The sequence below is a fragment of the Theropithecus gelada genome, chromosome 3 (genome assembly GCF_003255815.1).
Source record: "Theropithecus gelada isolate Dixy chromosome 3, Tgel_1.0, whole genome shotgun sequence".
NCBI classification, from domain to species: Eukaryota; Metazoa; Chordata; class Mammalia; order Primates; family Cercopithecidae; genus Theropithecus; species Theropithecus gelada.
Window position 1 is genome coordinate 174453087 of NC_037670.1, and position 23155 is coordinate 174476241.

A 23155-nucleotide genomic window follows, 5' to 3' on the forward strand; every position below is an offset into this window, starting at 1 on the left:
AGCACTTTGGGAGGCCGAGGCAGGTGGATCACTTGAGGTTAGGAGTTCAAGACCAGCCTGGCCAACATGGCAAAACCCCATTTCTACTAAAAATACAAATATTAGCTGTGTGTGGTGGCGGATGCCTAATCCCAGCTCCTCGGGAGGCTGAGGCAGGAGAATAGCTTGAACTTGGGAGGTGGAGGTTGTAGTGAGCCGAGATCTCACCATTGCACTCCAGCCTGGGGAACAGAGCAAGACTCTGTCTCAAAAAAAAAAAAAAAAAAAAAAAAAAAAAAGTCATAGAAATGGAAAGTAGAACGGTGGTTACCCGGGCTGGGGTTTGGGGAGGGGAGTTGGGGTGTAATGGGGAGAATCTGGGTGCTGCAGGATGAAAAGTCCTGCAGACCTGGCACACAACAATGTGAATGTACTTTCTACCGTGGTTAAGATGGTACATTTAATGTTACATCATTTTTACCCCAGTAAAGGTTTTTAAAGAAGTCTTCCTCCGTGTTTGACTTCCTTATGAAGTAGAGACCAGGAATTTGGGACACTATGTTCTTTCACAAAAGGGGTTTCATTTTGTGAAATATTTGAAAGCACCAAAGCATAGCATTTCACATGTTTTGCAAGCTGGGGAAAAGCATTCATTCCCTGAGAAGCAGCGCTGGTCTGTCAGGCTCGGAGTTCCCTGGGTTGTGGGTTTTAGGGAAGGCTAGGGAAGCGAGGAAGGACTTGTTAGAGGAAGTCCTAAAGGCCACTTCAGAGCACACAGAGGCCGGGAGCTGGCTTTGCTCGGAGCCTGTAGCGGAGCCACAATCTCTGTCCTCTCAGGAACAGGAACCGGCTTGACGTCCTTCTCCTGCCCTATCCAAGCCCCTGTTCTTGCAGCCCTTCTGAAGCTCAGCTTGGCACCCGCCCCGGCACCCCAGCCCCTGACCAAGTCTCTGCTGTCATTTTTCCTCCCTCCTCTCAGTCTACAGCTGCGGGAGAGGCCAGGCTCCTCAGTTTCTGCTGTGTTGTGACTCCACAAGGCACTCAGCACCCAGGGAAGGCACGTGTGTCCCCAGTGCTGGCTCCTCCCTGAGCCCTGATGGCTCTTGACGTGCTGAGCCTGTGGCCTGCAGACGGAACTTCCTCTCCAACTGCATGCCTCTGTGATTGTGAGGGCTGTTTCTAGAAATCTCTTCTTTTGCAGAAACACCCGAAACCCTCCTGCCAGGAGGACCAGGCCTGGGAAGAGGGTCGCTCTCCGGTGTTCTCCCCTCCCCCTCCTCGCCCTCCTCACATCCTGTGCCCTGGGGGACCAGCAGCTGCTTCCACCCAGGTGAGAGATGGAGGGATGGAGCCAGGTGGATTGCAGAGCCTGGAGACTGGGACGCCATGGGACAGGACTGCAGTGCATGTGTGACGTGTGCACACGTGTGTAGATGTGTGTGCTGGTGCATAGCTGTGGGGGAGGATGGGCTTGGCACCGGGAAGGTCGCCTGTTCAGCCATGGGAGAAGAGGCTGCTTGTGGGGTTGGATCGCAGGGACCCTGGAAAGCTTTCCTCCTGGTCCAAAGCGTGTCTCCCCAGCCTGGTGGGGAGCAGATTCTGCAGGATGGGGACAGAGGCACATTCCCAGACATCTGTGAGATTGGCTGTCCTGAGAGAAGTTGCGTCGGGGAGTGGGTGTGAGCCCTGAAGAGGAGGAGGGCTGAGGCTGGCAGAAGGGAGGAAGAAGCGGGCGGAAGGAGCCTGTCAGAAGTCCCATGAAGCTAGATGGTGCCGCAGAGCAGCCCCCAGGAGGAAGCCAGCGGAGCTCCTAAAGCAGGGGGTGGGGGGTGCTGATTTTTCCGTGTCTGCTTTTCTGGTATTTCCTGCCCCTTGCACAGTTAGGATTCTGTGAACTGGGCATTGGAGGGGTCAATACCTTACCAAAAACAGTATTTCTGATTTCATCTACATTTCAGCCAACCTGGCCCTCAGCAGTTAACCCCTTCCCTTCCTCTTGATGGTTGTCCTGCTGGGCTGGGCCTAAGGTCTCCCCCACGCTGGGCTCTGGAGCCATCTCCGACCACCCTGCTCTATAAGTGGGAACTGCGACTAGATGTGGGATGAATCCTCGCATGGCTGGACTCTGTGTTCAGATGCCTGAGTCCACGTTTGCCTTGGGCTGTTTCCTGAGAAGGAGGCGGAGGCTGCCTTTACAGTCTTCAGTGAATTACAGGAAGAACGCTCTCTTTTTCTCTCAGTTGCTCTGCTGGGGCCTCCAGAGTGGCCTGGGAGATTGAGCAGAGGGAAACGTGGGCTGGCAGAGCGCGAGGGAGGGTGAGTTTGGGTTCCTTTTTGTCCTTAAGTGCACTTTCTACATGCTGGGGTGAAGTGCTACCGGCTGGGAAGCTGTATGTGTGGTAGGAGTGTGCATGTGTGCGTGCATGTGTGTGTGCGTGTGTGTGTAGGTCCTGACATCATGTGGAGCTGCAGGCAGGAGTCCAGCAAAGATTCATCGGTTTGGTCACACTCTGCTGGGGAACCACGCAAGGCTGTGCCGCCTAATTGGGAAAGAAATTTCTTTCTTCTTCAGGCCTGTGGGAGGCCTCTGCTTCCTTCAGCTTGCTGTTTACTCACTAGTGTCTTTTTTTCTTACATTAATTTGCAGAGACATCTCACTTCACTTGCATATATATATATATACACACACACACAATTTAAGTCACTTCCCTTTTACTATTCAAAGTGACATCTCTTTCGTCTGCTTCTCAGTTCTTTTTTTTTTGCTTTGAGACGGAGTCTCACTCTGTCGCCCAGGGTGGAGTGCAGTGGTGTGATCTCGGCTCACTGCAACCTCCCCCTTCCAGAATTCAAGCAATTCTTCTGCTTCAGCCTCCCAAGTAGCTGGAACTACAGGCACCCACCACCATGCCTGGCTAATTTTTGTACTTTTAATAAAGATGGGGTTTCATCATGTTGACTAGGCTGGTCTCAAATTCCTGATCTCAAGGGATCTGCCCGCCTTGGCCTCCGAAAGTGTTGGGATTACAGGAGTGAGCCACTGTGCTCGGCCTTCCTCTCAGTTCTAAAAACCATTTTTCTTCTTTTCTTCACATTTCTGTCTCTCCTGTGATCATTCATTCATTTAACACCACGTATTGAGCATATACTACATGCTAGGCGCAATGTTAGGGCCTGGGGACACAGAACAAAACAGGCATGTTTGGAGTTTTGGCATATGCCATTATGGAGCTTTGTACCAGCGTCAGTACAGAGAAAATTTAGAGATTTAAAAATAAAATTAATAAATAATTATAAAATAATAAATAATATCAGATAGAATCAATGTTATTTAGAAAATTGAGGAGAGACAGGATGATAGGGCATTAGTGTGAAAGCTTCTCTCCACAGGGTGTATCTGGGTGAAAGATGATCTTAGAAGACCCCTGGTGCTGATTAGGTTTGAACCCACCAGAAGTATTTTTCCCCTGGTGGACGGTTCTGAGGTTCTGAGGTGTTTGAGACTGCAGTGGGCTCTGCCTTGTGCCGTGCAGCCATCCAGATGATTCCAGAGAGAGGCCTCTGTCAAGGCCCTCATGGAGTTCGCCTCGCCCTTTTTGAAAGTGAGCTGTGCCACTGCCTTTACTACCTCCCTGGGTCATTCCCTGCAGTGCGGCCTCTTCCCTGAGTGCCACAGACCCCATTTTTTGAAAAGATATGAACCACCAAATCACTGCACAGAAAAAGGGCTAAAGGACTTTCCCACTCTTCACTGTCTTTGGCGTATCTGCTGCATTTTGCTTGTTTTTCAGGTCAATAACCATCAACCCAGAAACAAGTATTTATCAGATACTTTCTCTATGTTGTAGATATGGTGGTGAGAAAAACAGAGCAAGTCCTTATTCTCACGGAACTCACCTCTAGTGGTGGGAGACTAAAAAGCATTAAGCAAGTAAATGCAGATGTGAAGGGTGGCAGTAGTGGGTGCTGGGTACGGGGCGGGGGTGCAGCTGCGGCACAGAGGAGTCACGACTCTTATGGTGGCAGTAGTGGGTGCTGGGTATGGGGAGGGTACCAGTGGGGCACAGAGGGGTGGACGGCTCTTAGGGTGGCAGTGGTGAGTGATGGGTATGGGGCGGGGGTGTCAGTGGGGCACAGAGGCACGGACAGCTCTTAGGGTGGCAGTGGTGGGTGCTGGGTATGTGGAGGAGGTACCAGTGGGGCACAGAGGGGTGGACAGCTCTTAGGGTGGCAGTGGTGGGTGATGGGTATGGGGCGGGGGTGTCAGTGGGGCACAGAGGCACAGACAGCTCTTTAGTAGCGGATGGAGGATGGAGATGGTCTCCCGTACCAAGGGGACAGTGTGGTAGAGACCTAAGGGAAGTGCACATGTCTGCAAGGGAGAATGCCCCAGTTCAGATGAACAGCAAGCATGTTTGAAGAATGCGCCGGCTGACATGACTGTGGCAGACAAAGTGAGGGGAAGGGAGTGGGAAATGAGGTCAGAGGGCAGCTGGGCGCAAGACAGGGTCTCGTGACCACTATAAAGGCTTTGTCTTTTACTTTGAATGAGTGAAGAGCCATTGGAGGGTTTTGGAATGAAGCGTGACATCACCTGTCTCTTGTTTTAACAGGAGAGGAGAACTGTGGCTATTCATGGACATTAGACAGCAGGAGAAGGGTGGAAACAGGGGAGCAGTGTTAATATTACTGCAGAAGTCCAAAGAAGAGCCGATGACAAGTTCAATCTGGAAAAGTCAGGAAAGGCTTGACATGGAGCCTCAGAGTCCTTGGACTAAGCGATGGAGAATGGGTAGGAATGTTCCAGGCAGATAGGAGGATGGGGTGCAGGCAAGGGTGTGCTGGACCATCTGAGAAGCTGTAGCTAAGGTGGCAGCGGAGGGATGGGGCCTTGATTGTGGAAGGTACCACAGTAACAGGCTGCACATTCTTTAAGAGCCTACAGGAACACCTACAAAAGTTTTACTGAGCCAAAAAGTAAATCTCAACCAATGACAAATAGTTTATACAGACATTGTTCTCTGGTCACAATGCAGCATTTGAAATAAGTAAAAAGGTAGCCAATGTCTCAATACATTTTGAAATTTAGTAGTCACTTCTTTTACCTTTGGGTCAAAAAATCATAATTGAAATTAGAACATATTTAAAACTGGTCAACAAAAATGAATGGAGGGAAAGACAACAAAGAATAGAGGGAAAGACAACAACAAATCTATAAATGCAATGCAATGGCATTCAGCATTTCAACAGGACTTAAAGAAATTGACAGCTGATTTTAAAAGTCCTATATCAGATTAAAAAGCTGAGAGGAGCCAAGACAGTTTCGAATAATAGCAAGGTGTTGGGAGTTGCTCAATCAGTTAACTAAGACTTATTTTAAAGTTATACTAAAGTTATACTAATTAAGTAATATTGGCGTTTGGTAATGAAGGCATTCTGGTTCAGGAATACACTAAGAGTCCAGTGGACAAAACAGAGAACCTAGGGATAGAACTGTGGACCTACGGGCACTTGGCATCTGATAGAATCATTGGAGAGAGCATGGACTATTCAGTAAATGCTGCTGGGAAGCTTGGCTCTTCATGTGGGATCATTTAGGAATGCTCAATTTTAACTAAAGGTGGCTTAACCAGAGCTTGTTAAACTTAAATGCTCAAGAGAATAACCTAGGTCTTGTTAAATTATAGATTCTGATTCAGTACATCTGGGGCGGGGTCTGATTCTGCAGTTCTAATGAGATCCCAGTTCTTGGCGATGTTGCTACTCTGTGAATTGCACTTTGATTAACAAGCTCTTAAATCATTAGAATATTAAGTGCTCATTTAACAAAGGGTTGGTCTCTGGGATGTTCTGGGAGCTCAGTGATAGCAGCAGGAATCCAGGTGCCTTTTATCTTTCTGTTTGGTGGTGCAATGTTGACTTTTTGTTTTAATATTTGTGACCTTATTGCCCCATACTATCTGCCACAATCCCAGATATCACACTTCAATCCCATGCAAGAAGAAGGGGGAGGAGATGACAACAGGAGCTGTCTACTTGAGTCTGTCTCTATCACCAAGGAAATAGTACTAATATTCCCAGAATTTCCAAGCAGACTTTCATGTAACTATCATCTGGTAGAGCTGGGTCACATAGACAACCCTAGTTAGAAGGGAAGCTGGGAGAGAGAGTGTATTAGTTTCCTACTGCTGCTGTAACAAATTGCCACAAACTTAGTGGCTAAAAGCCCACCAATTTATTTTACAGTTCTGGAGGTCAAAAGTCCTGAAATCAAGGTTTTCTGGGCAGGAATGTGGTCCTTCTGCAGGTTCTATGGAATACTCCATTTCCTCGCCTTTTCCACCTTCTAGAAGCCACCTGCATCCCCTTGACTCCTGGTGCCTGCTCCTTCCTCCATCTTTAAAGCTAGCAATGTGGCATCTTTAAGTCCCTCTGTCTCTGTGACCTCTGCCTCTGTCCTCACATCTCCTTCTCACTCTGACTTTCCTGTATCCCTGTTATAAGGACCCTCCTACAGACCACTGAGCCCACCTGGATGATCCAAGATTATCTGTCTCGAAATTCTTAATAACATTGGCAAAGTCCCTTTTTCCATGTAAAGTAACACAGCCACAGATTCTGGGAATTAGCACATGGACACCTTGGTGACCATTCTGTCTACAACAGAGAGTACTCAGATCCCCCTCCCCAACATTTATAGTGGGTGATGTGTAAAAGAGAAGGGGGTTAGTTTGTTTGGCCAATCAACAGTGTCATTTTGTTCAAGATGGAAAAAGGATAAAATTAGTTGCCTACCTCATACTATACACAAAAACAAATTCCAGAGAGATTAAAGTTCTAAATTGAGTAAGAAATATTTAGAAGAAAGTAAAGAATATCTCTTTGATATCATGATAAAAACAGAATTTTTAAAGAAAAAAATGCACAATGCGCTGAGACCAGCTCGGTCGTGGAGACCCCAACCCAGTGGTGCGAGAGGAATGAAGACACAGACACAGAAATAGAGTGCAGAGTGGGATCAGGGAGCTGGCTGCCTTCACAGCTGAGAGTCTCAAACAGTGTTTCACCCACCTATTTATTGACAGTAAGCCCGTTTCTGCAGTTTATAGATTAACTAAAAGTATTCTTTACGGAGAACAAAGGGACAGGTTCTGGCTTGTTATCTGCAGCAGGAACATGTCCTTAAGGCACAGATCACTCATGCCATTGTTTGTGGTTTAAGAATGCCTTGATTTTCTGCCCTGGGTGGGCCAGGTGTTCCTTGCCCTCATTCTGGTAAACCAGCAATCTCCAGCATGTGTGTCATAGCCATCATGAGCATGTCACAGTGCTGCAGAGATCTTGTTTATGGCCAGTTTCTCATGGCCTATTTATGGCTAGGCTTGGGGCCTGTTCCCAGCAACAATGCTTAAATTATAAAACAAAGGGTTGATAAGAGTAGATTAAAATTTAGTGTTTTTGTGTGTATGACAAAAGACATATTTAGAAACCTAAAAATAGGCCACAGACTGTGAAAAGATCTATGAAATGTGTAGAATCAACAAAGGTTTAGTAACCAGAACATATACATCATTTCTACAAATCAATAAATTATACAAATACCCATAGGGACAAGTGGGAAAATAATATTAACTAAAAATTCACAGAAGGGCCAGCCCAAATAGCCAACAAGCACATGAAAAAATGTAAAATGTAAATTCTGACAGCTGAAAACATTTGTGAAATACTGTTTTACCCCTATCAGATTGGTAAGATCTTGAAGGTCTGATGAGATTAAGGTCTGAAGAGATGCAGACACCCTGAGGCGCAAGTCCCAGCAAGTCCCACAGGCTCTACCTTGCTCATGGGCAGTTCTTTGAGCTGCACTCGGCCACCCTCCACTCCAGCTGCACTGCCTTCCTTGCTCCTTCCCCAACAGGCCTTGGCCTTTGAACTTGCTGCTCCCTCTGCCTGCAACACTCTTTCCTCAGAGAGCCACATGCCTGGTTCCTTCAACTCCTCACCACTTCTGTCTTGCTCAGATGTAAGGCACTGAGCACTTTAGCACCTTTCCCATGTGTGTTAGCCAGGGTTCTCTAGAGAAACAGAATGAATGGTGTGTGTGTGTGTGTGTGTGTGTGTGTGTGTGTGTGTGTAACATATTTATTTGAGGAATTGGCCTACATGATTGTGGAGACTTGGTGAGACCAAAATCTGATGGGGGATGCTGGTAGGCTGGAGACTTAGGAAAGAATTGCTGTTTAGGTCCAAAGGCAGCCTGCTGTAGAACCAGGAAGAGCCAATGTGGCAGATGAAGTCCAAAGGCCATCTGCTAAATGATTCCTTCTTGCTTGGGGCAGGTAAGCCTTTTATTCTAATCAGGTCTTCAACTGATTGGATGAGGCCCACCCCCACTAGTGAGGGCAATCTGCTTTACCCAGAGTCCACTGATTTTTAATGTAAATCTTATCCCAAAACACCCTCACAGAAACATTCGGAATAATGTTTGACTAACTATCTAGGCTTCATAACCCAGACGAATTGACTCATAAAATTAACCAGCACACGTCCTTACCTTATCCACCTGGAATCCATACACTTCTCCTTAAACTACACTTAATCTCCCAATTAAAGACAATAACAAGACAATAACATAAATCCATCTAACAGGCTACAACTGTCCTGCATACAACTGATATGCACTAATTCCTTCTCCAGAAAAAGAAATAAAGTTCTTTTATCCTTCTCTTTGATATCCTATAACTTAAGTACTATGATGTAAAGTTAACCATACTTAAATATTATAATGTAAAATCAATACGTCTTATGTTACATGTTAAAGAGATAAGAGAGGGAAGAAAACAAATATATTTGACACACATACATTCATTACAAAATAAGGAGGAAATACTCACAAGAATTATAATCCTCATTCCTGTAACTGGTCATGTGGTCATAACTGGTTTTGATAATTACCTCCTTTTCCCACCCATGCTGTTTTCCTTTTACCATCATCAGTGAGCTCAGCTGGTTGTGGTTTTTTATCTGGGGAGGTGGAGGCTGACCCAGACCTTTATTCCTTAAAAATCTGAGTTATTAGTAGCCCTGCCTGGATTGGGTTGTTGTAATTTTCCATTGACTTTAATCATAGGATGTGGCAATACTAAGAGATGCTCTAAGGGATTTCTTGTATTCCATATTCTTTCTTACCTCCATTGTAGAGTAGTAGTCCAATTTCCCCTTGGTAGTAAGGATCAATCACCCCCCCAATACCAAAACTCCCTTCTGGGCCTGTTGATTTAGAGGCATGAGGAGCCCAAAGTGGCCAGGTGGCATTCTTAACTTCCAGTTCAATGGAGTCATTGTGGTATCTCCAAGTGGAAGCATTTCTTCTTTTAGAACTAAGACCTTTAGGCCAGCATAAAGCCTTGAGGATGGGAAGCAAAAATGTTACTAGTGGGTCACTAGGAGTAATAGCAAGTGGTACCACTCCCGTTTCTACCCCTTGATTCCTGGACCCATGAATCTTGGCTATGGGAGAAATAGCATCATACGTTGGATGCTGATTCAGAGCATGTAGAGCCTCCTGGAGAACCTTGCCCCAGTCCTACAAGGTGGTATTGTCATGTAACTGGTGCTATAACTGAATCTTCAGAAGGCCATTCCACTTTTCTATCAATTCAGCTCCTTCAGGATGGCAGGGAACGTGGTAAGACCAGTGAATTCCATGAACATGGGCTCATTGCCTCACTTTATTTGCTGTGAAGTGAGTTCCTTGGAGTGAGTTCCTGTGAAGTAAGCCTGTATGGAAAACTGTAACAATAGGTAAAGTTTTATGTAAGCCCAAGGATGGTAGTTTTGGCAAAAGCATTGTATGCAGGGAAGGCAAATCCATATTCAGAGTAAGTGTCTATTTTGATAAGAACAAAACACTCCCTCTTTCATGTTTGAAGTGGTCCAATGAAATCAATCTGCCATAGATAGCTGGCTGATAACCCTGGGGAATGGTGCCATATCAGGGACTTGGTGTTAGCCTCTGCTGCTAGTAGATTGGGTACTCAGTGGTGGCCATAGCCAGATTGGCCTTAGTGAATGGAAGACCATGTTGCTGGGCCCATGTATAATCTTCACCTCTGCCAGCATGGCCACTTTGTTTATGAGCATATTGGATGATGTCAGGGATGGCTGGGGGAAGAGGCTGACTGGTATCCACAGAATGGGTCATTTTATCAATTTGATGATTATTTTAATAAAATCTTCCTCTGCTGAAATCACCCTTTGGTAAGCATTCATATGGGACTAAATGTCTTCATGTTTTCTTCATGTTTTTCACTCATTCCAAGAGGTCTATCCACATACTTCTTCCCCAGACTTTCTTGTTACCAATTTTCTAATCATGTTTCTTCAAGGTCCCTGACCATCCAGCCAAACCATTGGCCACAGTCCATGAATTGGTATATAATTGTATCTTGCCATATCTCCTTTCAAACAGAATGAACAACCAGGTACACTGCTTAAAGTTCTGCCCATTGGGAGGATTTTCCTTGACTACTGTCCTTCAGAAATGTCCCAGATTGGTGCTATAGTGATGAAGCTGTCCACTTTGGGTAGTGCCTGCATATTGTGCAGAACTATCTGTAAACTAGCTCTGAATTTTCTCTTCCTCTGTCAATTCATTGTAGGAAACTCCCCTATGAGGTCGTGAGTGCAGATTGGGAGAGATAAGGCAGTATAGCAGGAGTAGGGATCATGGGCAGTTCGGCTACTTTTTCATGTAACTTGTGCCTTTAGGGCCTAGTTAGGTCCAGTCTCATATATACCACTTCCAGCTGATGATGGAGTCCTTCCGTGCACACCCAACTTTACTATATACTCAGGCTGCATGCCAACTTAGTGGCCCATGGTTAAGTGTTCAGTGTCTACTAAGGCCCAGTGGCAGGCCAAAAGTTGTTTCCCAAAAGGTGACTAGTTATTCATAGACGATAACAGGGCCTTGCTCCAAAATCTTTAGGGTTTATACTGTGAGTTATCTATAAGGGCCTGCCAAAGGCTCCACACAATAGCCCATATTGGCTACTGATACCTTAAGCACCATTGGAGCTAATAAATTATATGCTCAAATCATATCAGGATAATGCTGACATAACAGATGGTCTAGCTTGGAGAATTCTCCATGTGTTGATAAGAAGAAAGTGCGTTGTGTAGCTGTTGGAGGAAATGTTCTGTAAACATCTGTTGAATCCACATGATCTGTAGTGTAGATTAAGTCCTATGTTTCTTTGTTAATTTCCTATCTAGATTATCTGTCCAATGTTGAAACTGGGGTATTGAAGTCTCTACCTGTTATTGTATTGGGGTCTATCTTTCTCTGTAGCCCTAACAATATTTGCTTGACATTTCTGTATTAGGTGCACAAATATAGTCATTATACTCTCTTGCTCAATTGATCTATCATAATATAATCTTCTTTGTGTCTTTATGTTTTTGATTTAAAGTCTGTTTTGTCTGATTTAAGTATAGCTACTCCTGCATGTTTTTGGTTTCTGTTTGGGTGGGATATCTTTTTTTTAAATCCCTTCACTCTCATTCTATGTGTTTTACAGAGGAAGTGAATTTCTTGTAAGCAGCATATAGTTAGGTCTTGTTTTATATTCCATTCAGCCAGTCTATACCTTTAAATTGGTGAATTTAAACCATTTACATTTAAGGTTGTTACTGATAGATGAACTTACTCCTGTCATTTTGTTGTTTTTGGATTGTTTTATATATCCATTGTGTCTCATGTGTCTGTGTGAAGACAGTCCATGAACAGGCTTTGTGTGAGCAACAAGGCTGTTTATTTCACCCGGGTAAAGGTGGGCTGAGTCCAAAAAAGGAGTCAGCAAACGATGGTGGGATTATCATTAGTTCTTATAGATTTTGGGATAGGTGGTGGAGTTAGGAGCAACGTTTTATGGCCAAGGCGTGGATCTCACAATGTACATTCTCAAGGGTGGGGAGAATTACAAAGAACCTTCTTAAGGGTGGGGAAAACTATAAAGAAACTTCTTAAGGTTGGGGGAGATTACAAAGTACATTGATCAGTTAGGGTGAGGCAGAAATAAATCACAATGGGGAAATGTCATCAGTTAAGGCTATTTTCACTTCTTTTGTGGATCTTCAGTTACTTCAGGCCATCTGGATGTATACGTGCAGGTCACAGGGGATATGATGGCTTAGCTTGGGCTCAGAGGCCTGACATACCTGCCTTTTTATATTAATAAGAAAAATAACATAAAATGGTATTGAAGTGTTGGGGCAGCAAAAATTTTTTGGAGTGGTATGGAGAGATAATGGGCGACATTTCTCAGGGCTGCTTCGAGCGGGATTAGGGGTGATGTAGGAACCTAGAGTGGGAGAGATTAAGCTGAAGGAAGATTTTGTGGTAAGGGGTGATATTGTGGGGTTGTTAGAAGAATCATTTGTCATATAGAATGATTGGTGATGGCCTGGATATGGTTTTGGATGAATCGAGAAACTAAATGGAAGACACAAGGTCCAAATAAGAGAAGGAGAAAAACAGGCATTAAAGGACTAAGAATTGAGAGGACTCAGGACATCCAATTACAGAGTGCCCAAGGGGGTTCAGCATAATTACTTGCTTGGTTAGTGAGTTTTTGGGCTCTATCCTTGTCAGAGTCCTCCTTTCTAAGTATGAGGCTGAGCTTGGTGAAGAGTGTTTTTAAAAGACCATTAGTTCATTCTACCTTTCCTGAAGATTGAGGACGGTAAGGAGTATGAAGATTCCACTGAATACCAAGAGCCTGAAAAACTGCTTGGGTGATTTGACTAATAAAGGCCAGTCTGTTATCGGACTGTATAGAGGTGGGAAGGCCAAACCAAGGAATTATGTCTGACAGAGGGGAAAAAATGACCGTGGGGCCTTCTCAGACCCTGTGGGAAAGGCCTCTACCCATCCAGTGAAAGTGTCTACCTAGTATTTTAGTTTCCTGACTTGAAGCATGTGAGTAAAGTCAATTTGCCAGTCCTGGGTGGGGGCAAATCCCCGAGCTTGATGTGTAGGGAAGGGAGAGGGCCTGAACAATCCCTGAGGAGTAGTAGAATAGCAGATGGAACACTGAGAAGTGATTTCCTTGAGGATAGATTTCCATGGTAGAAAGGAAATAAGAGGTTCTAAGAGGCAGGCTTGTAATGTACATGGAAGAGGTTTTGAAATGACGACAGAATAGAATGGGCCTGTAAGGCTGGAAGTAGATTATTTTCCTTGGTCCAAGAACCATTTGCCTTATGTGGGAAGAGATTGATAGGTGGAAGTTTCAGTGGGAGAGTAGGTGGGAGTGACCCATGAGAAGGAGAAAAACTGCCATAAGGGATAAAAGATGGAACATTAGCTGCTTCTTTAGCCACCTTATCAGCATAAGCATTGCCCTGAGTGATGGGATCTAATGCCTTTTGATGGCCCTTGCAGTGAATGACTACAACTTCCTTTAGAAGTAAAGTGGCCTTGAGAAGAGTTTTTATTAAAGAGGCATTAATGATGGAGGACCCTTGTGTAGTGAGGAAACCTCTTTCTGCCCATATAACAGCATGGTGGTGCAGGATATGGAAGGCATATTTAGAGTCAGTATAAATATTGATGCATAGTCCTTTTGCAAGAGTGAGGGCTTGAGTTAAGGCAATGAGTTTGGCTTGCTGAGAGGTAGTGGGTTGAGGGGCAGAGCAGTAGCCTCAATGATAGGTGTGCAAGATACTATAGCATAGCCTGCCTTTGCTGGTGAATGGCAATTAGGCCTGGTGGAACTGCCATCAATAAACCAAGTATGATCAGGGTGAGGAACAGGAAAGGAGGAAATATGGTGAAATCGAGTGAATGCCAGGTGGATTAGAGAGATACAGTCATGGGGGTGGAGGCCAGCCTAAAACAGTAAGGTCAAGTTTTTTGGACAGAAAGGCTACAGGGTGTGGTCCTGACTCTTGTGTAAGAATTTTGACCACACAGCCCTGCACTTTGGCTGTGTGTAATGAAAAAGTTGGGATGAGTTAGGGAGAGTTAGTGTGGGAGCAGCTTTTAGGGCTGTTTTTTAAGGAATGGAAAGGGGAGTGGGGAAAGGATTTAGGATTTATGGGGTCAGCTAGGTTTGCTTTTGTGAGTTTACATAATGGTTTAGTCAGGATGGTAAAACTAGGTATCCAAAGGCGGAAGTACCTAACCATGCCTAGGAAGGAAAGGAGTCATTATTTTGTAGAAGGGGTTGGGGTTTGGGAGATTAGCTGGACACGATCAGCAGGGAGAGCACATGTGTTTTCATGAAGAATTATGCTGAGATAGGTAGCAGAAGAGGAAGAAATTTGGGCTTGACTGAAGTAATGGGGGCTATCCACAAAGCCTTGCTGCAGTGCAGCCTAGGTAAGTTGCTGAGCCTGATGGGTGTCAGGGTCAGTCCAAGTGAAAGAGAAGAGAGGCTGGGATGAAAGATACAAAGGAATAGTAAAGAAAGTATGTTTGAGATCCAGAACAGAATAATGGGTCGTGGAGGGGTTGTGGAGGGAGGTATTGAGGATAGGAAAGTATATGGGTTTGGCACTTTGGGGTGGATAGGCAAGACAATTTGGTTGATAAGGCGCAGATCCTGAACTAACTTGTAAGATTTGTCTGGTTTTTGTACAGGTAAAATGGGGGAATTGTAAGAGTTTATAGGCTTTAAAAGGCCATGCTGTAACAGGTGAGTCATAACAGGCTTTAATCCTTTTAAAGCCTGCTGTGGGATGGGATATTGGCATTGAGTCAGGTAAGGGTGATTAAGTTTTACTGAGATAGTAATGGGCATGTGATCAGTTGCCAGGGAGGGAGTAGAGGTGTCCTATACTTGTGGGTTATAGTGTGGGGATAGGAGAGGAAGATGCGAAGGAGGCTTTGAACTGGGGAAAAGGGTGGCAATGAGATGTGGCTGTAGCCTAGGAATAGTCAGGGAAGCAGATAATTTAGTTAAAATGCCTCGACCTAATAAGGGAACTGGGCAGGTGAGGATAACTAAAAAGGAGTGCTTAAAAGAGTATTGTCCAAGTTGGCACCAGAGTTGGGAGTTTTAAGAGGTTTAGAAGCCTGGCCATCAACACCCACAACAGTTATGGAGGCACGGGAAACAGGCCTTTGAAAAGAGGTAATGTGGAGTGGGTAGCACCCGTATTGATTAAGAAGGGGATGGACTTACCTTCCACTCTAAGAGTTACCTGAAGCTTGGCATCTGTGATGGTCCAGGGGGCTTCCAAGGTGATCAGGCAGTGTCAGTCTTCAGCTACTAAGCCAAGGAGATTTGGGAAGGAGTCAGCCAAGGAACACTGGGTTTGGGCTCCAGGGGTTTAGGAGCAGTGGCGATGTGAGTTGGACAGTCAGACCTCCAGTGGGGTCCTGCACAGACAAGGGATGGCTTAGGAGGAATCCCAGGCTGTGGGCATTCTGAGGCCCAGTGACCAGGCTTTTGGCATGTGAAGCAAAGTCCATGAGAATGTTTTGAAGGAGCCCCTGGGAGCTGTGGCTTGGATGTTTTGAAGTTTTTGTATGCTAGAGACGTGGTTGTGGGTTGTCTTACAGCGGAGGCAAGTAGCTGTAACTCAGAAATACATTGCTACTTGGCTGCCTTTACTCCATTATTATACACCTTGAAGGCAAGGTTAGTTAGGTCCTATTGTGGGGTTTGAGGGCTGGAATCTAATTTTTGGAGCTTTTTCTAATGTAAGGAGTGGATTGGGTAATAAAATGCATATTGAGAATAAGACGGCCTTCCTCTGGGTTATAGGGCAGTAAAGCATCTAAGAGTTGTTGCCAAATGGGCAATGAACTGGGCTGGGTTTTTATATTTGATGAAAAAGAGCCTAAATGCTAACTGATTTGGGAGAGGTTGGATAAAGAAAAAAGGAGCATTAGCTTTGACTATGCCTTTAGCTCCAGCCACCTCTTGAAGAGTAAATTGTTGGGCAGGTGGGGGAGGGCTAGCTGCGGAACGAAACTGTAAGCCAGACTGGGTGTGAGGAGGGGAGGTGATAGAAGGATTATACGGTGGGGGAGCAGAGGCTGAGGAAGAATTGGGACTTGGCTCGGCCTGGCAAGGAGCAGCCTGGGGAGAAGGGGAGAGGTCAGATGAGTCCATAGAAAAGAAGGATTCAAAGGACTCAGAACTGGGGTGGAGACTGAAGGAACAGACAGGAGAGAAAGAAGAAAGATTTGGGATGAGTCACATTGGGAGCAGAGATTAGGGAGGGACCAATGTGTAAAAGAATGCCTGGACATCAGGCACCTCAGACCATTTGTCCATTTTTTGACAAAAATTATCTAGGTCTTATAGGATGGAGAAATCAAAAGTGCCATTTTTTTGCCATTTAGAACCATTGTCAAGTCTGTATTGGAGTCAAGCAGTGTTGCAGAAGAAAATGAGATGCTTAGATTTTAGGTCAGGCGAGACTTGAAGAGATTTTAAATTCTTGAGAACACAGGCTAAGGGAGAAGAAGAGGGAATGGAGGGTGGAAGATTGCCCATAGTGAAGGAGGTAAGTTTAAAGAGAAAAGTAGAGACAAGGAGAACGGGGTGGGGAGCAGCCAAAGCAGGTATCTGTGCAATTGACTTGCCACTAAGGGAATGTGGCTGAATGACCAAAGCAGGTGTCCCCTTGGTGATCAGACACCCATGGAGTGTCGGTGAATAATCAGGCAGGCATCCTCGCAGTGATTAAACACCGAGGGAAGACTATCTTCCTGAGTCCATGACTGGCGCCGGAGTTTTGGGTCCATGGATAAAATGTGTCTCCTTTCTCTCTACTAGAGAGGAAAAAGAACTGGAATTGGAAGGACAGGGAGATTGAAGGGTAGCGAGAGAGGCTGGAGAAGAGAGTGAAAAGACTGCATACCTGATTTGAAATTGGTGAGATGTTCCTTGGGTGGTTGGTCTGAGGACCTGAGGTCGTAGGTGGATCTCTTCACGGAGTGAGGATGAGGACAGAAGACTGGTCTCCTGAAGGAGTCCCTCTGACCCAGGTCTTCAGCACCAAATGTCTCATGCGTCCATGTGAAGAGAGTCCACCAACAGGCTTTGTGTGAGCAACAAGGCTGTTTATTTCACCTGGGTGCAGGCAGACTGAGTCTGAAAAAGGGGTCAGCAAAGGGTGGTGGGATTATCATTAGTTCTTATAGGTTTTGGGATAGGCAGTGGAGTTAGGAGCAATGTTTTGCAGGCAGGGATGGATCTCACAATGTACATTCTCAAGGGTGGGGAGAATTACAAAGAACCTTCTTAAGGGTGGGGGAGACTATAAGGAAACTTCTTAAGGGTGGGGGAGATTACAAAGTACATTGATCAGTTATGGTGGAGCAGAAACAAATCACAATGGTGGAATGTCATCAGTTAAGGCTATTTTCACTTCTTTTGTGGATCTTCAGTTACTTCAGGCCATCTGGATGTATATGTGCAGGTCACAGGGGATATGATGGCTTAGCTTGGGCTCAGAGGCCTGACACATTGTTCCTTTATTTTACTCTTATTGTTTATCCTTGAAATTTGGTGGTTTTCTATAGTAATAACATTTGATCCCTTTCTTGTTCTCATTTGTATATCTGCTCTACCAATGAGTTTTACACTTTGTGTATTTTCATGGTGGTAGATACTGTCCTTTCACTTTCAGAAGTAGGACTCCATTAAGCATTTCTTATAGGGTTGGTCCAGTGGTAACAGATTACCTTAGTTTTGGCTTGTATGGGAAAGGCTTTATTTCTCCCTCATTTCTGAAGGATAGTGTTGCTGGGTATAGTATTCTTGGCCAAAAAAATTTTTTTCCAGCACTTTGAATATATCATCCCATTCTCACCCGACCTGCAAGGTTTCTGCTAATAAAACATGGTGTTAGTCTGATGGAGATTCCCTTAAATGTGACTTGACACTTTTCTCTTGCTGTTTTTAGAATTCTCTCTTTGTCTTTGACTTTTGACAATTTGACTACAATATGCTTCAGAGAAGATGTTTTTGGATTGAAACTATTTGAGAATCTTAAGTTTCCTGTATCTGAATGTCTATATCTCTCACAATACTTTGGAAGTTTCCAGCTATTATTTATTACATAGATTTTCTATGACTTTTCCCATCTTGTCTCTTTCTGGAACTCTCAAAATTCAAGTATTTGTTTACTTTATGGTGTCCCATGTGTCATATAGGCTTTCTTTATTCTTAAAAGAGTTTTTTTTTCAGACTGAATTATTTTAAAAGACCTGCCTTAAAGTTCAGAAATTCTTTCTTCTGCTTGATCTAGTCTCTTTTTGAAGCTCTTGGTTATATATTTTGTTCATTGAATTATTCAGGTCCAGGATTTCCATTTGGTTCTTCTCTTTTTTAAAAAAATAGTATCTATCTCTTTATTGAATTTCTCATTCAGATCATGAATTTTTTTTTTCTGATTTTTTTGTATTGTCAATCTGTGTTCTCTTTTATATTGTTGATGTTCCTTAAGATCACTATTTTGAATTCCTCTTCAAGCATTCCAAGATTTTCTTTTCTTTGGGATCTGTTACTAGAGAATTACTGCGTTCCTTTGGAGATACTATGTTCCCTTGCTTTTTAATGTTTCTTGAGTTTTTGCAGTCTGTGCATCTGGTGTAACAGTTGCTTCTTTCAATTTTATGCATTGGCTTTCATAGGGAAAGAGTTTTTTCTGTACATGTATCTCTAGTGTTGATTGGGTAGGGTGCTTTGGCTTTGATTTTGGGTAGGTGCAGGAGTGTAGTCTTCATATGATTTCTCTGACTGTAATCAATGTCAGTGATGTCTGCAAGTTCCTCAGTGGTTTAGCCTGTGGTTGTTAGTGAAGGCTGTGGTAAGGTTTTCCTGGGGACAGAGATACCAAGTGGGCTCACCCTTGGACCCTGGATGATGCACATGGGCACCAGTATTGGTGGCTATGCGCTATGTGGGTCAGTAGTCAGTCCTCTGGGTGGCATATACAAACACTGATAGTGGCAGGTGGAGGACCCATGTCGGCCAGTATTGGGGCTCTCAGGTGGTGTGTGTTGGCCACAGCAGCAGATTTGGTGGGTCAGTCCTTGGGCCCCTGGATGATGTATGTGGCACTAGCAGTGCCAGTAGCAGTGGTGGGCCAGCCCTTAGAGCCCCAAGTGGCATGCATGGGCCATGATGGTGACAGTAGTGGGCTGGGCTGACTGGAACCTGGGCCCCTGGGCAGTGTGTATGGGTATCAGTGGCAGCTGTGATAGGCAGGGTAAAGTAAATTATTTTACTACTACTTGTTATTTTCAATATTTGGAGTAATTTCTAGGGTAAACTTTCCTCATACAGAGTTTACATTAGCTTCAGATGGACACATACATATAAGTATGATAAAATGGAAAAAAACCTAAAATGCTCATTTACATGTAATAAAAACACTACAAATTGATATGATTCTTTGCAGATGGCAGATCACTTTCCAATCATCATTTTGTTTATTTTCCAACTTATTTTAAGGAATATGTTATTCTTATTTAATGAAAATATATTTTATGAGAGAAGTTATTGCTAGATGATGCAAATATATGTGTGTATGAGGAAATTATGGGCTGGACATGGTGGCTCATGTCTGTAATCCCAACACACACTTTGTGAGGCCAAAGCTGGAGGATTGCTTGAGGTCAGGAGTTTGAGACCCACCTGGGCAACATAGGGAGACCCCATCTCTACAAAAGATTTTAAAAAAGTAGTTAGGCATGGTGGTGTGTGCCTGTAGTTCTAGATAATCTGGAGGTTGAGGCAGGAGATGACTTGAACCCAGAAGGTTGAGGATACAGTGAGCTGTGATCCCACCACTACACAACAGCCTGGGCAACAGAGACAGACCTTGTCTCTAAAACAGAAAAAAAAAGAAAAGACGTTATATGCATATTTTAACAAATGCTACTTATGTATGATGGAGCCATAGATGGAGCCAGATTTTTTTCTTTAAAATTTTCAGAATATACCAAATTCTGTAGAATAAACACCAAACTTCATAATCAGAAAAATACAAAGAATGAAGAGGTTATGGTGCAGAGTGATCAGATAATGAGTATAAGCACATTGTGAACTGGCAGCTAAGGGATCTTTGCTCTCTGCTGGAGCAGTTTTTATGGAGTGGTACCAATCTGTCCCCAGTGCTGACTCCTCCCTGGGCTCCCACAACATTGTCCTCATGTGTGTCACATTCTTCTTATCTGCTTGCTGCATCTCTGAGTTTTATTTGTTGTTGTTCAGTCTTTTCATACAAGTGCAAAAAGGATGCTGGAGCAGGCTTGGTGGGAAGAGGAAGGAACCCATCAAGGGGCAGAGACACTGCCCAAGGGTGTGAAATAACATGAAGAACTTTCTGACTTCACCATGGACCCTGGAGGGGTGGCCATCCAAGAGGGTGCTGTACGAAGGTTTCATAGGGAGAGTCACTCTCTTGTAGATCTGCATAGGTAAACCCTCACAGGGGAGGGCATTATGGCCAGGTTTGCAGTCTTGGAAACTAAGTTTTTAAGGAGAGGAACACAGGATCGCTGGTGTAACCCTGTGTGGGAATCACAGCTAATTGCTGATGTGCCCTAAAGGGAAAACCTGTGATTATGGTAGAGGGGAGTTGTTTCCTCGCAGCAGCAGTTTTGCCATGCATTTCCAGGCCTCACTTGATTTCAGGTCAGTGACTCTTGGGCAATCCGGAAGAAATTGTGCAAGGCAGGATGATTGAACAGTTACAGCAAATCAGCTCAAAACATATGTCAAACAAGGTGGGGCCTGAATAAATAAATACAGATGAATAGTTCACTTGACTGGAGCATACAGTGTGTTGAGGAGAGTGGCTACAAGTAGAGCTGAATCTGTGGGCTGGAAACAGACGCAAAGAGCTTGGCACATTAGCTCAAGGGTTTTGGACTTGACTTGCCTGGCAGGTGGAAGCCTTTGCAGGGAGAAAATTAAATCTAAGCAGCACTATCTATATACTGAAATAGTACCACTTTGCATTTAGGTAATATGTAGAAACTTGCAAGGTACTTTCTCATGTGTCATCTCATTTGAGTTTTATAAAAATATCCTTGAAGTAGGTGATACCACTTCTATCTTATGGATTAGGACACTGAGTCTCAGAATGGTTAAGTGGCCTCTACAGATCAGCTAATGGGTGCAGAGCAGAAGGTGAACCAGGTCAGAGTTCAAGACCATGGTCATACCCACCACATCATGCTTCTCTGTTAACTTCACCTGGCACTGGGTGCATCATGAGTCCCACAGACGAAGTTTTCTAGTTTGTCTTCTGTGACAGTACTTTCAGAGTATCATGTATACCATACATTATATTTGCTTGTATGCTCTAGACATTTCTACTTCATTGCATTTTATAGGGCAACACTTCCCAAACTTGGCTATCACTCATTAGAATTACTGTGACATTTGATGAATACAGATTTCTAAGCTCCATCCTTTGAGATTCTGATTTAATAGGTCTAGGTTGGGTCCCAGAGATCTGTATGTTTTAAACATCTGACCATTACTATTAATTATGAGATTTCCTTCAACTTTGAAACATGCTTATTTACTATGGTTTCTGACATATCTGGCTCCTTGTGGCTCCCAATGGTAAAAAAAAAATTCAAGGAACTAAAAGAGGTCTCTAGGTTTGTCTCAGAGATGGAACAGGAAGATCCTGGGAAAGCGTTTCTTGTTCTAATCTAGTCTGGGTCTAGCACTTCAGTAGCTCAAATTCATTGGCGGCAATTTGAGTCAAAAAGAGAATGTCTTTTCTTGCTGTTCTCCTGTCCACTCTGTGTGGGAGTTGAACATTAATGTGTTGCTTTCTGTCCCAACAGAACCAGCGGGAGCCTGTGTCAGGAAAGCATGTCGGAGCAGAGCTGCCAGATGTCTGAATTGCGGCTCCTCCTCCTAGGGAAATGCCGCTCGGGAAAAAGTGCCACAGGAAATGCCATTCTGGGCAAAGATGTGTTCAAGTCCAAGTTCAGTGATCAGATAGTGACCAAAATGTGCCAGAGAGAGAGTCAGGTCCTGAGAGAAAGGAAGATTGTGGTCATTGACACCCCTGACCTTTTCTCCTCAATAGCTTGTGCTGAAGACAAGCAACGCAACATCCAACGCTGCTTGGAGCTCTCTGCCCCCAGCCTCCATGCTCTGCTCTTGGTAATTGCCATCGGCCATTTCACCAGGGAGGATGAGGAAACAGTCACGGGCATCCAACAAGTGTTTGGAGCTGAAGCCAGGAGGCACATCATTATTGTCTTCACCCGGAAGGATGATTTGGGGGATGACTTGCTGCAAGATTTCATTGAAAACAACAAATCTCTCAAGCAGTTGGTTCAAGACTGTGAGGGCCGATACTGCATTTTCAACAACAAGGCCGAGAGTAAGGATGAGCGGATCACCCAGGTGTCCGATCTCCTTTGTAAGGTTGAGTGTTTGGTGAATATGAACGGAGGACCCTATCGTGTGAACTTCAAAACTGAAGGCAGCAGGTTTCAAGTAAGAATGTTGTTAATATCTTGAAAGATTTCTATGTTGCTGAATCTAGTGGGATGAAAATGGGTACAAATAAATGAAATATTGCATTGTGTGACAGAACATGGGTTTTGTTTAATAAGGTATTTATACATAATTTGCAGGATTAAGAGGTATCAGACTGTAGGGTACTTTAAGTATCAGCCTGAGGACTTTAGGCTTTGTTAGCAAATTAATGGACAAATTTAAGCCTTTATCTTACTTGTTCCCTCATATTATTCAACACAATGATTTGTTAGACTCTCTCTTCCCCTGACTTCAATATAATTGCCCTCTCCTTGTTTGTTTGTTTGTTTGTTTTTCCCTCTTTTTCTGGCTATTCCAAAGATCGATGAGTCCTTCTCTTATCTCTGACCTCTAACAATGAACATCCTCAGGGCTTGGTTCTGGCCTTCCTCAATTCTTTGTACTCTCTTCTCAGATGATCCCACACTTTTATGGCATTGAACTTCATCTACTACTAATGGTTTTCAAATGAGTAGTAACTCTAGTCCAAATCTGTCCTCTGAGTTCTTCTTGCTTCACACAATTGCTGCTGGAGATCTCCACTTGTCTCTCTTATACTTTCTCACACTTAACATGTCCACATTTTTTATTTTCTCTCTTAAATCTATAAGATTTTTCCTTCATACTTCAGAAAA

General features: G+C 44.1%; 1 protein-coding gene across 1 annotated transcript in view; it reads left to right on the forward strand.

The window, feature by feature from the left end:
* The first annotated feature begins 769 nt into the window (after positions 1 to 769).
* The window catches only part of GIMAP8 (GTPase, IMAP family member 8), a 33501-nt gene continuing 11115 nt past the window's right edge, over positions 770 to 23155 (forward strand). Inside the window, exons 1-2 of the mRNA XM_025379816.1 lie at positions 770 to 1309; positions 21815 to 22478. Coding sequence (XP_025235601.1) covers positions 21843 to 22478 — 636 coding nt within the window. The 5' untranslated portion in view covers positions 770 to 1309; positions 21815 to 21842. The remainder of the gene's footprint in view (positions 1310 to 21814; positions 22479 to 23155) is intronic.